This window comes from Trachurus japonicus, chromosome 12 (genome assembly GCF_045865225.1).
Source record: "Trachurus japonicus isolate A0001 chromosome 12, Traja_1.0".
In the NCBI taxonomy this organism is placed as follows: domain Eukaryota; kingdom Metazoa; phylum Chordata; class Actinopteri; order Carangiformes; family Carangidae; genus Trachurus; species Trachurus japonicus.
In genome coordinates this window covers 6,332,875-6,348,857 of record NC_140918.1, presented here as the reverse complement: position 1 = coordinate 6,348,857, position 15,983 = coordinate 6,332,875, and the positions used below count along the sequence as shown (strand labels likewise).

The 15,983-nt window shown below is 43.3% G+C and overlaps 1 protein-coding gene across 1 annotated transcript; it reads left to right on the top strand.

The window, feature by feature from the left end:
* The first annotated feature begins 244 nt into the window (after positions 1 to 244).
* LOC146976976 (uncharacterized protein C2orf42 homolog) lies at positions 245 to 14,265 on the top strand. The gene is made up of 10 exons (XM_085792778.1): positions 245 to 369; positions 2,518 to 2,892; positions 4,196 to 4,428; positions 5,616 to 6,181; positions 7,269 to 7,388; positions 9,576 to 9,680; positions 9,782 to 9,889; positions 10,028 to 10,128; positions 11,325 to 11,487; positions 13,619 to 14,265. The coding sequence occupies exons 2-10, from the start codon at positions 2,557 to 2,559 to the stop codon at positions 13,876 to 13,878; spliced, it is 1,992 nt and encodes a 663-aa protein (XP_085648904.1). The 5' UTR covers positions 245 to 369; positions 2,518 to 2,556; the 3' UTR covers positions 13,879 to 14,265.
* Positions 14,266 to 15,983: the final 1,718 nt, after the last annotated feature.

Genomic DNA, 15,983 nt, shown 5'->3' with positions numbered 1-15,983 from the left:
AACGTCCATATGGTGATCGACGCTACTCCTAAAACCGGAAGTGTTTCAAACGGCTCTAAATTGTTTCAAAACACTTTTCAAATTAACATTTTTCTATCATCATTTTGATTTTGAAGAACTTTATGTTCAGTTTCCCTCGTTTTAAATCGATTTCTGTACAAGAACTACACTTCCCATGATGCACCGCCGCCAGAGCACGCGCCCCACCCGTTTCCCCCCCACTCCTTCGTCACGTGACTGTCTCCGACCAATCAGGAGTGTCGTTACAGGCGCAATGCGGTTGTCGGGATGTAAGGAGCAATGGCGACGGTCGAGACGGTTTTGGAGCCAGAGAGGAGCTGGATTTGACCAAACAGAAGCTGAACACAGGTAGTTTGAACAATTTGATTAAAAAAAAAAAAAACACACACACACAACGGTTTGGTCACGAGCGGAGTCCTTGCTGCGGTTTATTCACATCTGCAGACACGGTCATGTCGTTTTTAATGCGGTCAAATTGTTAGCAAAACTTAAAGAGGGCAGCAGGGCGTTAATTAAAGTTTAATAACATGATTATATATTTTTTTTAATACATATTTTGGCTTCAGCTTTATGATTAATCCTGCAGGAAATTAGGTTTGCATGCATGCACTAACACAGAGACTCACTGTACACTAATATGACAGTGATGACAATCATTAAAGCAATAAAATATACATTTAATATCAATGGTGGAAAGTAATTTAATAAAATACTGCATTTTAGGAGACATTTTAGTAATATATTTTTACTGTCTACTCTGCTATATCCATTTTAAAAGTATAAATATTTTCAAAACTAATATTCATATTGCAAAAGTGTCTGAACTGTGATGCATCATCACAGCATCTCATTATTATTTTCGTGGTTTATTTACGTGCAGATTCCTTTCTTTTATAATCAATTAATGCCTATAAAATCTAGGAATATTGTGACAAAAGGCCTGTTCGTGAGTGTTTCCTTAGACTTGCATGTTTATTGTTTTGTCTCAGTTTCAGCTCAAAAATACATAGATGCTCAGATTTATTACTACTAATACGTTTTTTTTTAATGAAAGTAAAGGACCTGAGTATGTTTTCCACAAATGATATATATAAATAAACACAAAGAGATGAAAATTAAAATTAAACATTCCAGCATAAACAGCAGCAGATTGGACAAAAACATAGAAACGCTGCTAAATAAAGTAGAATAAAGTGCTACAATAAAAGTGTGTCAGTCTCGGTCGGAAGCTGAACCCATGAACGGGTTAATGAAAGGACCTGCTGCACCCACTGGACTCGGAGGCCCAAAGGGTCAGAGGTCAGGGGTCCCTGGATTTCACAGAAAGAGAGAAAACAAAGAAGAAAACAAAGAGACACTAAATGATGCAAGACAACCATAAAAAGACAAAACCATCTTCAGACTGAGGCAAAACAACTACAGACCCTTTGACATGTTTGTATCCAGTGGCATCCTGAGGTACGGACGTGAGTTAAACACAAGAAACAACAATGTTGAGCTTTAGGGCTGCAACTAACGATTGTTTTCATTATCGATTAATCTGTTGATTATTTAAACGATTAATCGATTAGTTGTTTGGTCAATAAAATGTTCAAAAATGTTCAAAAATATCAATCAGTGTTTCCCAAACCACAAGACGACGTCCTCAAATGTCTTGTTTTGTCCACAAACCAAAGAGAGACTCAGTTTACTGTCATAAAGGAATAAAGAAACCAGAAATATTCACATTAAAGAAGCTGAGAATCAGAGAATTTGGAACTTGTTTTCTTAAACGACTCAAACCGATTATTCGATTATCAAAATAGTTGACAATTAATTTAATAATCAATTATTGTTCGATTAATTGTTGCAGCTCTATTGAGCTTATATAAAAAATGTTGGGAAACACAAACACAATGAAATCCAGAAAGTGTCAAGAAATAAAACAACAATAAAAGCCACAAAGATAAATAAAAACCTTAAAGCAGAAGTAAGCGATCCGGTCGTTTTGGCTAACTTCCTGTCAGCCGATGGAGTTAGCAGTCCCCGTCCTCGTCATGGATCTATTCATTTCTTTATTTATTGAATTGGTTGAATTGGTCCTCGTCCCTACGTCACCACATTCACGCGCATCCCTTGGCTGCACACACAGAGAGGACCGCCCCTTTATGCCGTTCTCCCTCCTCATTGGATAAAGGTTGTAGGAAACAAGGAAAGTTTTCTCCTCGGCTCAGAGCAGAGTGACTGACAGACCCGTGTTTCAGACCAAACACTCTATATAAGTGATTGCTGTCGGAAGATAAAACTATTTAAGACTTATATTAACACAAAAATTCCGCTTACTTCTGCTATAACTTTAAAATAAGGTTGAACAGATCAGCTGTTTCTGCAGAATAAGAAAAACTGGATCTTCAAAGCAGGACGGTGATAAAATGTTCAAAAACTGATTTGAAACATTGTTATAAGTATTTTTCTACAATTCAGATGAAAAAAGTTTATGTTTCCTTCTCTGTGAAGACTTGAATCTCGTCGTCTGCAGCTGATCTGAGCCCCAGGATGGAGGCTGAGGTGACGGCGTCCTCCACCTCCACCTCCTCCTCCTCCTCCCTGGTCTCATCCTCCGCCGCTCAGACCAACCTGGCGGCGAAACAGCGAGACGGCCGAAAGACGACCACGACCACAACCGCGACAACGACGGCGGCGTCCACCACCCCTTCCTTCCTCTCCAACCTGGGGCGCGCCACCCTGCGCGGCATTCGCAAGTGTCCCCAGTGCGGCGTCTACAACGGCACCCGCGGCCTCAGCTGCAAGAACAAGGCGTGCGGCGTGTCGCTCAGGAACGCCACGGCGGGCGGCAGGAACGGGAAGAAGTGCACGGTGGAGGTGGTGAAGGTGATCAAGGGGGTGGATTGGACTACACGCAGGCGTAGCTCACAGTCGGCCATAGAGCGCCGAAGCGGAAGCAGGAAGTAACGGCGCCATGGGTCCTCAATTCGAAAAAAGTCTCCATACAAATGAACGGGAGTGAAAGTTTTATTTCGTGATCCGATTGAATTGTGCCATGAGAAAAAAATATGACCTCTACCTGTTTAAAACATCACGTTTCATGCCGAGAAATCAGCAGTTTGTTGTAAAACTATTGTAAAATAAAATTCCGAAGAGTCCGTAACCATAAAGACTACAGGTGGCGTAGGTGACGTCACACACCACATGCTGCCCTTTCCCGTGTCAGTTGTAGTCCGTAGAGCGTCGTCACACAAAATACATTCTTCTGTTGCCGTTTTACGATAAACTGCTGATTTCTCGGCATGAAAAGTGATGTTTTAAACAGATAGAGGACATATTTTTTTCTCATGGCATAGTTCAAACGGATCACGAAATAAAACTTGGACTCTCATTCATTTGTATGGAGACTTTTTTCGAATTGAGGACCAATGGCGCCGTTACTTCCTGCTTCCGCTTCGGCACTCTATAATGGAACGGGCAACAACAGTCATCTTCACTAAAAAAAAACTATTACTAACTCTGTGAAAAATAAATCAGTATGTAGCTATTACTTTAAAGGGACAACAAGGAGTTTTGGAAAGCGAGGTGTTCTCATACTCCATTTACCGTGAGCCTCCGCGCGCACTGTGAAATTCTTGGACCGGCGCAAGAAGGACGTCTTGCCCAGAATGTTTTCATTCATCAGGAATTAAAGTCGGAGGTTCGAAGCCGATCAGATACCGCAAAACCGAAAGTAAGGAAATGCTGGTCAGCTCGCCCAGCATTTCCACCATTAATTAAAATAACAAATATATATATATTGATCGAAAATGGACCCATTAACAAGTGTGGGTAGCGTAGATTCATCCACATTAAGGTGAGACTTTTTTATAACCAAATACAAACTCCTCGTTGTCCCTTTAACTATTTGCATAATGTTACTTTTATTAAAAAAGTACATGATTAAAATTATCTGTGATTTTAAGTATGCTGCATCATAACTGCATAAACGTTCATAAATAATCAAACCGTTTGGAAATCGGACAAAAACTGAGCAAGTTCTGGTCGTTATAGCAGAACATGCACCATAGGCTTAATGCTCTGAGAGAGAGAGTTGCCCGTCCCAAGATGGCCGCCGTACTGGCTACACCGTGTCATTGAGCAATAGCGGCGGGTGAGTCATCTAGTCTTCTTATATATTTCTATGAAGGTGATCATCGACAGCGAGGAGAGAGGCGGGAAGGAGCGCGAGGGAGGAGGAGGAGGAGGAGGAGTCCAGGTGTTTTCAGTGTGTCACCGAGGACGAGGCGCCACGGCGACGCAGCTGGGCTTCGTGGAGCTGGTCCCCACCGACACCGCCATAGCGACCGGTGACGGCGCCACGCTGCTAACACGCATCAACCTGGGCCGCTGCTTCCTGCCCTCTTGCAGACAGGGTCAAAGGTAGGGTTGTTCTGGGAATTTTCGGTTCTACTCACAAATAAATCTGTTGAAATGTCATGTTTTTTAATTTTGCATGGATGTCTGCTTATGACAAAACAAAATATTTACATTTATGTTTAGATATGATACAGTTTGTTTAAATTACCCCCAATTTCCAGTTAATTCCCATAAATTCCCCCAAATTCCCATAATTCCCATGGAAAGTTTCCAATTTGGAATATTTCCAAAATTCCCCACCTTAACTTTCCATGGAAAGTTTCTGGAAATTTACCGGGAACTTACTGGAAATTTTCCGTCCCTTTGCAACCCTAGATATGATACAGTATGTTTAAATTACCCCCAATTTCCAGTTATTTCCCATAAATTCCCGATAATTCCCATGGAAAGTTTCCAATTTGGAATATTTCCAAAATTCCACACCTTAACTTCCCATGGAAAGTTTCTGGAAATTTACCGGAAATATACTGGAAATTGTCCACCCCTTTGCAACCCTAGATATCATACAGTTTGTTTAAATTACCCCCAATTTCCAGTTAATTCCCATAAATTCCCCCAAATTCCCATGGAAAGTTTCCAATTTGGAATATTTCCAAAATTCCCCACCTTAACTTTCCATGGAAAGTTTCTGGAAATTTACTGGAAATTTTCCACCCCTTTGCAACCCTAGATATGATACAGTTTGTTTAAATTACCCAAAATTTCCAGTGAATTCCCATAAATTCCCATAATTCCCATGGAAAGTTTCTAATTTGGAATATTTCCAAAATTCCCCACCTTAACTTTCCATGGAAAGTTTCTGGAAATTTACTGGAAATTTTCCGCCCCTTTGCAACCCTAGATATGATACAGTTTGTTTAAATTACCCCCAATTTCCAGTTAATTCCCATAAATTCCCATGAAAAGTTTCCAATTTGGAATATTTCCAAAATTCCCCACCTTAACTTCTCATGGAAAGTTTCTGGAAATTTACTGGAAATTATCCGCTCTTTGCAACCCTAGATATGATACAGTTTGTTTAAATTACCCCCAATTTCCAGTTAATTCCCATAATTCCCAAAAATTCCCATGAAAAGTTTCCATTTTGGAATATTTCCAAAATTCTCCACCATAACTTCCAATGGAAAGTTTCTGGAAATTTACCGGAAATTTACTGGAAATTTTCTGCCCCTTTGCAACCCTATTCAAAGGTCAAATCAGAGCGAGGCAGACCCCGCGGTGGCGGCGGACGCCTCCAAACAGTCGGACAGCCTCTGCGTCCACATCAAACAGGCCATCGAGTGTCAGAGCCGAGCGACGCCGCTGACCCTGAAGAGCTCCGTCCTGGAGGGGCTGCACGCCTCCGTCCAGGCGCGGGAGGAGCTGTGGCAGCTCGCCACCGAGTCCCCGGGGCCGCTGGTGCAGCGCGTCTCCAAGGAAACGCTGGTGGTGAAGTGCCACCCGGACTCCCATCATCCTCTGGGGCTGCTGCATCTCACAGTGGGCGCCGGCGGGATGGAGGCGTCCAAGACCGAGAGGAGGAGCAGGGAGACGACGACGCAGCAGCAGCAGCAGCAACATGGCGTCTTCCACTGCAGTTGCCAGGCGACCAGCAGCAGCAGCGGCGGCGGTGGCGGCCGGAGGAGTAAACCCGGTGCTGATGGAGCGGCGGGAGCGCCACAGCCGTGTCTCCACTTCTACGCCTGCGTCTGCGCCTTCGCCAGCGACGAGAAACTGGCCTCAGAGTTCGCTGCTTTCATCAGCTACAGCCACAGTGGTAGAGTCACTTTACACTGAGATTAAAGGGATAGTTCAACATTTAGTCAGATCCTCATCTCACCATATATACCTCTATCGTCATAGCAGTAGGTTCGTTACCTTTAATTGTCAGTGCAAGCTATTTTTAGAACGGCAGAGCAGAGCCGCGAGCTGCTCAGAGCTACGCTACGGAGGCTCATGGGATTTCTTGGTTTCCCTCATCAAACTCATCAAATACACAATCCAACAACCCCAAAACGCTCTGGTGGACAAGTTGTGACCTGCACATTCACCACGCTATGAGATAATAACACAACGTTTACAGAACAAATCCCCATAATTCCATGTTGTTTATTAAGATTTAACGTCCTTTGAAAGAGTCGGAGATCTGTTGAAGTTGACGCACTGATCGGTATAGTTTTGCTTTTACCGCGTGCGCACTGCTGCACTCCCATTCTCTCTCTCTCTCTCTCTCTCCCCCCCTCTCTGCCTGTCTCTCTGTGTGTGTGTGTGTGTGTGTGACCAGAGTTGTTTTAGAGGTAAATACAGACTGCTTGATGAAAAACTGCCCCCGACGGGAACGCGCATCAGCGGTTTTGCATGAATTTACCTCTAAAACAACTCTGTCTGGTAATGTTGTGCTATTATCTCATAGCGTGGTGAATGTGCAGGTCACAACTTGTCCACCAGAGCGTTGTGGAGTTGTTGGATTGTGTATTTGATGAGTTTGATGAGGGAAACCAAGAAATCCCATGAGCCTCTGTAGTGTAGCTCTGAGCAGCTCGCGGCTCTGCTCCGCCGTTCTAAAAATAGCTTGCTATGACTATAGGGATTATGGCAATGGTGCAATTTGCCAAAAATGTTGAACTATCCCTTTAAATATTCCCATTCGCATAGATCTTTTTAAATGAATCCAAGTTAGCGTGAAAAGTAAAAACATTCACATTTGGAGGGAATAATAAATGAATGTCTGCAGTTTCCAGTCTTGATGCTAAGCAAGGCTAATTATGCAGATCTACTTGATGTCCCAACATGTCAGACTTTTCCTTTAATGTATTATTTGGTTGACTTTTGTCTGTCCATCTCTCTCTCTGTCTCTCTCTCAGACGTGCAGCCCAGTGCTCCCAGCAGAGTAACTGGTCCCAGTGAGAAACTCGTACATCAGACCGAACCGGTGAACTCCCACCACAAAGTGAAGAAGCTTCGTTTGGACGACTCGCTCTCTGGTGTGTGGTCTTTTATTATCATAACACCTCCTGGAGGTTAATTAATTGATCACAGAAGAGTATGTCCTCCATGTTTGTCCTCTCTTCCTTCTCTCTCTCTCTTTCTTGTCTTATTATTTCCCATCTGTCGTTCTTCTCATCTCGGGCCTCTGTGCAGCCTCCTATCAAAGCTCCATACGGTATAAAGCAGGCATCACCAAATGGCGGACCTCGGTCCGGACCCGGACCGAGTGATGGTTCGATCCGGACCCGAGACCAATCTCTAATAATAACATTTTTTTCCGACGGGACAGCGGGCTCAGCTATAGGTCAATACGGCAGCTTCACTCAATTGAGCCAATCAGATCGTTTGTTTACCCGGTGCGGCCAGTGCGTCTGAGAGGGAAAGAGAAAGGAGACGGAGTGATGACAGCATGCCTTGCTCCAAAATAAAAAAAAGTTGATGCTGAAGTCAAAGGCGAGCCGCTGGGCGTTTGTGGCCGCCGCCGCCGCCTTGGTTAAGCGTGTGTGCGCGCGTGTGGGGGCCGTTCAGAAGGGTCTCTTGCGCGCACAAGCCCATTACTTTAATGTGCGCTCACAACGCCGTAGCGGTGCGACGTACTTGTTTCCTGCTTCTCCGCCGGTGTTGTGTTGACCCCCGGTTCTCCCTCGGTCTGTAAACTTCTTCACGCGGAGCTCTGCCCCGTTTGCAAGGAGCAGGAAGCTCGTATGCGGGAAGACGTCGCTTCAGAGGTGTAGAATGTGTGTTAGAGAAACACCTATTTCAGGACTACTGACTTGTATCACCAGAACAGAACAGACATATCCTGTGATTTTCAGCCTTCCTCCATATTTAATGGAGGGGGACAATACAATGACAGTGCAGCTATCAAGATGCTTTTGACACCTTGGCCTCAAAAAAAGAAAGGAAGAAAGAAAAAAGCACCAAACAAACAAACAAACAAACAAACAAACAGGGAAACCCCCTTATTTATTCGGTCTTGTTCTCTTTAATTGAAATACAGGCCTTAAATTAATTTGCCTGGGAGCTACTTTTATTCATGGTAAAAAAAAAATGTTTAAAAAAAAGCTAGTTGTTTACTATAAAAGTGCACTATGTTAAATGTTTCCTGTGTTGAAAATTGACAATAGATATGAAAATGCACTTCGTTGGGGTAGGCTATAGCTTATATATAAGACACCATTTGGACTTTATAAGGTTTGGACCTTTCACTTGAATGAAAGTTTAGTAACTGGACCTCAATGAATTTTAATTGAATACCCCTGGTATAAAGGTAGATGTTTGTGTTAAAGCTCCATACGGTATAAAGGTAGATGTTTGTGTTAAAGCTCCATACGGTATAAAGGTAGATGTTTGTATTAAAGCTCCATACGGTATAAAGGTAGATGTTTGTGTTAAAGCTCCATACAGTATAAAGGTAGATGTTTGTATTAAAGCTCCATACGGTATAAAGGTAGATGTTTGTGTTAAAGCTCCATACAGTATAAAGGTAGATGTTTGTATTAAAGCTCCATACGGTATAAAGGTAGATGTTTGTGTTAAAGCTCCATACAGTATAAAGGTAGATGTTTGTGTTAAAGCTCCATACGGTATAGAGGTAGATGTTTGTGTTAAAGCTCCATACGGTATAGAGGTAGATGTTTGTGTTAAAGCTCCATACGGTATAGAGGTAGATGTTTGTGTTAAAGCTCCATACGGTATAAAGGTAGATGTTTGTGTTAAAGCTCCATACGGTATAAAGGTAGATGTTTGTGTTAAAGCTCCATACAGTATAAAGGTAGATGTTTGTGTTAAAGCTCCATACAGTATAAAGGTAGATGTCCATGTGTGGTGTGATGATAAAGCAGCTCTAGGTTCTATATTAATACTGTGAAAGTATCAAAGCCTCAGTCCACAGAGAAATGCACACAGCCTGTATTCAGAAACTGAGCCTTTAAAAACCAGCCGTCAGGACTTCCTGTCACTTTGTGATGTCACAAACAAAGCCCCGCCCCAGGATTTGGTTTCTCTGAGCGTTTTATTCTGAAATCTGCTCTGTTTTGTATTGGATCCCTTAAGAAAACAGTCAGCCAATCAGAGCCTCCTCTCTTGTTATGATGTTTGTGTCTAATCAGTGTGTGTGTGTGTGTGTGTGTGTGTGTGTGTGTGTGTGCGTGTGTGTGTGTGTGTGTGTGTGCGTGCGTTAGGGAGCTCTCAGGCTGTGGATGAGCGGACTGTGACGCTGGGTTTCCATCAGTGGTTGGCGAGTGTCACTGAGAGGATCCACCAGACGATGCACTATCAGTTTGACGGTAAAGCTAAAGCTAAAACATCCATACAGATATGTGTAAGAAGTTAAAGGTCGACACTAACACCTGTTGTTGTTGTTGTTGTTGTTGTTGTTTGTTGCCAGGGAAACCACAGCCTCTGATCTACCACATTCCTCAGGAGTTCTTCAACGCTCTGCAGCATCGCCTGTCGCTCGGGTCCAAGAAGAGGAGGCTGCCCAACTTCACCACAGGTCGGTCAACCGGCGTTTCTTCTCACATGTTGTGTGTATCTGTGTGTTTTATTGGGGTCTGAACTCACTGGATTAAAAAAACAAAAACAACAACAATCATGGCTCCTGCTCTTCTTGTCCTCTCTGTGTCTCCGACAGCGTTTGTGAGAAACGACGGACTTCCCCTCGGCTCCTTCTCCAAGTACACCTGGCACATCACCAACATCATGCAGGTCAAACGCATCTTCGACACTCCAGAGGTAAAACAAAAAAAAAAACCGATTCAAAATCCTGTCGTTGTTATTTTATTTACTCTTTAGTAATTCTTTATTTAGAGGATAATTGAGAGGATTTCACCAGTTGCAGAAAACGAAGCCCTGCAGGTGCAGAAGTAGAAGTTCTGGCCAAGAACACTTAAAGGGTAATTGCCGTTTTTTACAATCTGGACCTTATTTCTAGCATAAAATACGATCATTTACTCACCCAGATAACTTTGGTGTCATTACAAGTCGTTCCGACCAAATCAGCTCCAGCCGAGAGCCGCGTATATCCATATAATGAGTCTACCGGGCAGCGGGATGCAGCCTCTAAATAACACATTATCTGCCGCGAAACTCGTTCATTTCACCAATATTTTTGTTATGATAGGCTAGTGCTATTCCCCTCTGAGTCCGGGGTTAGCTGTTATCAACATCCGGGGTCTATAGGTTGACCTACTCACCTCTGATCTGGATGATGTCATCTCTGAGCGCCGCGCGGCTTGTTGCTACCGCTAATGGTACGGTTCGTTTCTGCGTGTTTCCGACTTGTCAGAACAAAATGAGGCCACAGGTTTCCTCTCTGCAACCTGGACTCACTAAAGCTCCGGCTAGTTGAGATAAAAATGGACCCGAATGCCGAAGCAGAATGATTATTATCAGAATGAGCCGGGCAGCGGTCGGAGATGACATCATCCAGATCAGAGGTGAGTAGGTCAACCTACAGACCCCGGATGTTGATAACAGCTAACCCCGGACTCAGAGGGGAACAGCACTAGCCTATCATAACAAAATATTGGTGAAATGAACGAGTTTCGCGGCAGATAATGTGTTATTTAGAGGCTGCATTCTGCTGCCCTGTAGACTCCATTATACGGATATACGCGGCTCTCGGCTGGAGCTAATTTTGTCGGAACGACTTGTAATGACACCAAAGTTATCTGGGTGAGTAAATTATCGTATTTTATGCTAGAAATAAGGTCCAGATTGTAAAAAACGGCAATTACCCTTTAAATATAAAGTGTAAACCAGATGTTGCACATTGAGAATAAAGATACAGATGTGTATGTAAAGATAAAAATAAATGGTCTGTATCTGCTGCCACGAGATTGGCTGACTGGATGACTGCATGAATAAACAGGTGTGTCCAGATGTTGCTACCAGTAGAAAAGATCATCATTTATCTTCTTTCTCTCCAGCTTCCTCTCGAACTATCTCAAAGTTTTGTGAGAAACGTCGACGGCTCTTATTCCCGTTTCCGTTGCCCCGAGCCGCCGCCGGAGCCGGAGCTGCCGGACGGATTCAGGACGGAGCGACCTCAGGCCATACGACCCATGGAGCTGCGCACCTTCCTCAAAGCCGGTGAGTGGCGACCGACCGCTCTCATTCTGCAGTGCAAGGTTATTATAGTTTTTTTTTTTAATTTCAAAGTTTTTCTTTTTGTTTAGTTTTTCAGTTTAAAGGGATAGGTCAACATTTTGGAAAATTTGCTCATTGCCATAATCCCTATAGTTCTAGGAGTAGGTTTGTTACATTTAATCGGTGCAAGCTATTTTTAGAATGGAGCCGTGAGCTGCTGAGAAGCTATGCTATGGTGGCTAATGGGATTTCTTGGTTTCCCTCATCAAACTCATCAAATACACAATCCAACAACTCCAAAACGCTCTGGTGGACAAGTTGTGACCTGCACATTCACCACGCCATGAGATAATAACAGAACGTTACCAGACAGAGTTGCTCTCAAGGCAAATGCAGAGACAGGAACGCGCATCAGTGGTTTTATACCAAGGGGGCAGTTGTCGGTCTGAGGAGTGAAGCTCACTTCCGCGTTCAAAAAACTGCAATCCCCTCGAATTCCTCTGGGGGCTGGTGTCAGAAGAGAGCGACTCTCCATAGACCCCCATGTTAAAATCGCCGACTTTACATCCTCAGTAAACATGATCAAAGCCTGGTGTCAGCACGTTTTTTGGTCTCAATCGATAGTTTCTACCCCCGCACACACTCTGAGGGGGGTGAATTTTTTTTTTACTCTACCGTTTTACTGTTATTAGGTTAAAACTCTGGCCAATTAGGGCGCAGAAACGTTGAGTGACAGGTCCGGAGTGGTCAGGAGACAGGCTGCTTCGAGGCCAGTGGGCGGGTTCTCGGCCAGCCAATCCAACATGGCGCTGTTCAGGCCGCCATATTTGAGTCACAAAAACGACTCCCCAAAACCAATGGGTGACGTCACGGGTGCTACGTCCATATTTTTTACAGTCTATGTAGGGCTGCGTACCGAACTTCGGTTCTTTTGTGGCACCGACCGAAACGCTTCGGTAGTACCGAGTATCAAAACATGCCTCGTCTTTCGGTGCCAAGTTTCGGTACCCGGAGGTTAATCACGTGATCAAGATCTGATAACGCTGCCGGTGATCAGCTGTAACATTACGTAGTTGCTGCATGCATCGGGTGACCTGTTCCTCTTCACGTCCTGTTAGGGTCGTCCGGATTTTTAATATGAAAACGTCCGGTTTTGATTGTTTTTCATGTGCTTAAATTGACTGGCGCTTTGCACAGAAAACTCCGGTATTTTGTTGCATAATTCCCGAGAGACTGCCTCTCCGTGCGGCCCCGCGACGCACACATACAGATATGCTCTCGGCTATTTCATGTTATCAGTCCCTCCTGCCTCTTTCTGTCACCTCTGTATGTGTCTGTGCGGCTCCGCGACGTGCAACTGCACATGAGGGAGCAGACGTCAGAGCAGCGTTTCCTCTGCCTGCAAAATGCTGGAGCGCAAGTGTAGCTGTTCACAGGGGCGGACCAACCATCTCTGTGTCCTGGAGGGTCACAACACGGCCGGCGGCCACCACATAGTCATTTTTTTATTTTTTTTAAAAATTAATTTATTTAATGGGACTACCTGACCGCCATGTTTAGGGGAGACCAGGGACAATAGTAACACTTTTTGCATTTAACAAATCAGAAACCCTTAGCCTATTTAAAAACCTAATGTGTCAACTACAAAAATTATGTATGAAAGTGGTTTCCTAATATTTTCAGGTTGCAAAATTCATCTAACTGCAATGAAGTTGTAACACATGCCAGGGTGATCTACCTGTTGAGCCTTAGAAAAGCTGCTGGTTGGAATAGAAAAATACAACTCAAGATTTGTACCGTGATGTGTAATGTAATTTTCATTTTTTTTAGAACTGATGTTATAAAAATTGGTATTGAAAAAAGTATCGTTCAGGAACCGGTATCGAAGTGAAGGTATCGGTACCGGTATTGAAAAATTTTGATTGATACCCAGCCCTAAGTCTATGTTTTATACGCATGTATTTCCCTCTAAAACAACTCTGTCTGGTAACGTTCTGTTATTATCTCATAGCGTGGTGAATGTGCAGGTCACAACTTGTCCATGAGAGCGTTTTGGAGTTGTTGGATTGTGTATTTGATGAGTTTGCCAAAATGTTGAACTATCCCTTGAACTCTGCTGCTGCGTCTCCACCAGGACCGGGCGGCGGTAGCGTTGGCGGTGGTGGCGCCGACCAGAAGGAGGCCGGTCCGTTTGTGATCGAGTGGATCCCTGACGTGCTGCCGCGCTGCCACATGGGCGAGCTCAGGATCGGCTTCGAGTTCGGCCACCAGCAGAGCGGTCAGCCCGAGCTCGCCGAAAAGACGGGCGGGGCGGAGAAAGCGGGTCGGACCAAGTCGGACACGGGTCAAACCAAACAGACGAAGGCTGTGGAGATCCTGCAGGTGATCGTTTAACTCTCTCTCATTGATTATTGATCGATGGACATGGATTCATATTTATAGTACCTGTGTGACTCACCCTTACGTCCCTGTTACATTATTATGCAATGTATGGATAATCAATACCCAATAATATACAGTATGATATTGATCAGTGTTCGTATTAATGCCTTTTCCTCCGTACTTATTATTATGTACATTCACACAGTCAAAAACAAAAGGAAGTATATTTTAAAAATATAAATATATATTTTTTATATCTAACAAAGACTTTGACTGATCGTACATACGTGAAAAATTAACTTTAACTAAAGGTGTTTAAACCTTTTTTTTCCTGTTTGTTCTATTTTGTTTGTTTTGCCGTGTAAACACTGACTGAAATAAACAATATTTAACGGATGACGGTGTCTCTTCACTGTTTATTGGCTTAAAACGTGTTGAGATTTTCCATTTTCCACTTCAGAATAAAAGCAGAGAAGTCGTTGTTTATTGTTTATCCAGATTCAGGTTGTATTTAATGATTAATTAATGATATGATACATAGATACATGGATATATAAAATTAAAACATATAAACAGATTTTTCTTCTTTTTTCCTAATATTTTATTTGTAAGTTCTCTAAACTCTAACTAAAAATAAATAAATCAGTCTTTGCAAGTGTTTTCTTAAGTGACAGTGTGTTGAGCTCTCAGGGCCACCGTAATTTTGAGAATTGATATTATCAGTTGTGTCAGATGCCAAATAATGATCCTTTTTTTTATATACTGTATATACTTATAATACAACATATTCACAAACAACAAATGCACAAGTAAAACAAAACAAGCAAGACAATACAATCAACAAGAACAAAAATTACACACAATACACCGATTTCAAACGTGGATGGATGAAGCAAAACTTTTTGTTTTTTGTAGCATTTTTGTAACATTTGAGCTCTCAGGGCCACCGTAGTTTTGAGAATTGATATTATCAGTTGTATCAGATCCCTAATATAATCAATTATTTATTTTCTTTTACAATAGGGGACACAAAAAAACATATTTACAGACATTTAAATAAAGTTTTCTGTTTGTGGTTTGAACCTCCCTCATTTCCCCCAGTGTTCAGTCAGTACTGAGTGTGACCAGCAGGTGGCGCCGTCCTCCTGGGCCTCGGCCTCGCTGAGCTCCACTTGGTTGGCGGAGGAGGTGAAACACGTGAAAGGTCCATTGAAGCTGCTTCACTTTGACAAAATCAAAGTGGTTTCGCTCGTCCTCTGTGTCACAACATGTTCTAACAACGTGGAAGGAAAATGAGGTGTATAACTGCATTTTCATGATTTGGCCCTGATGTGTCTTTTTTTTTTTCTTTCTTTTTTTTTCTTTCCTGCCTCCTGGGCATCGTCACAAAGCAGGAATTACATTACACACTCGCTGTGAGATGTATCACTGGAAACATCACACGGCGCTTCCAAAATGTGTCCAAATGTTCATGAATTAATTAAGATTACAAGTTAATGCCGTGAGAACATCACGCCAAATTATACGCACCGCTCAGAATAGCAGCTTGCACACAGTGTATCTACATCAGGGGCGTAGGCATAAAGGAAAACAGTGCCAGCCCCCCCCCCCGGGCCCCCAGGACGTCAGGGGGGTGTTTATGTAGCCTGTCAGTCACAGCGGAGGGGAGACGCATCAATCTGCTCCTGGAAGGAACAGCAAGCAACGTTTTGACAGGGAGAGTTTCCTCCGTCGCCTTTTAGAGATGTGTTATAGACGAGAGACAAAAGGCCTAAAGAGGACGAGGGGAGGAAGGAGGGAGGAATGAGGGAGGGAGGGGTGAGTATGAAAAGAGAGGAAAACAGAAAAAAAACTTCAATATTAACTTAAAGGGATAGTTCACCCAAAATCGAAATTTCACTCATTATCTACTCACCCTCATGTGGACTAAGGGCTGGGAGAAGTTTCAGAGTCCTCCGTGGCTTCTCTGAGTTACAGGGGGGCTCGGCGTAGCAGTGCATGTCCATATAACGGTTGCAAATGGATACCAACTGTCTTCGTAACAAAAAGACACACCAAAAAACATCCACATACCTCCATGCTGCTCGTATTGTAATGTCCGTCTTGTATTGAAGCCC

Excerpts from the sequence above, each read along its gene's own strand:
- LOC146976976 (XM_085792778.1), top strand. The coding sequence starts at position 2,557 with ATGGAGGCTGAGGTGACGGCGTCCTCCACCTCCACCTCCTCCTCCTCC. Across the intron at positions 7,389-9,575 it reads TTTGGACGACTCGCTCTCTG|GGAGCTCTCAGGCTGTGGAT; the intron begins GTGTGTGGTCTT and ends TGCGTGCGTTAG. Across the intron at positions 9,890-10,027 it reads GCTGCCCAACTTCACCACAG|CGTTTGTGAGAAACGACGGA; the intron begins GTCGGTCAACCG and ends TGTCTCCGACAG.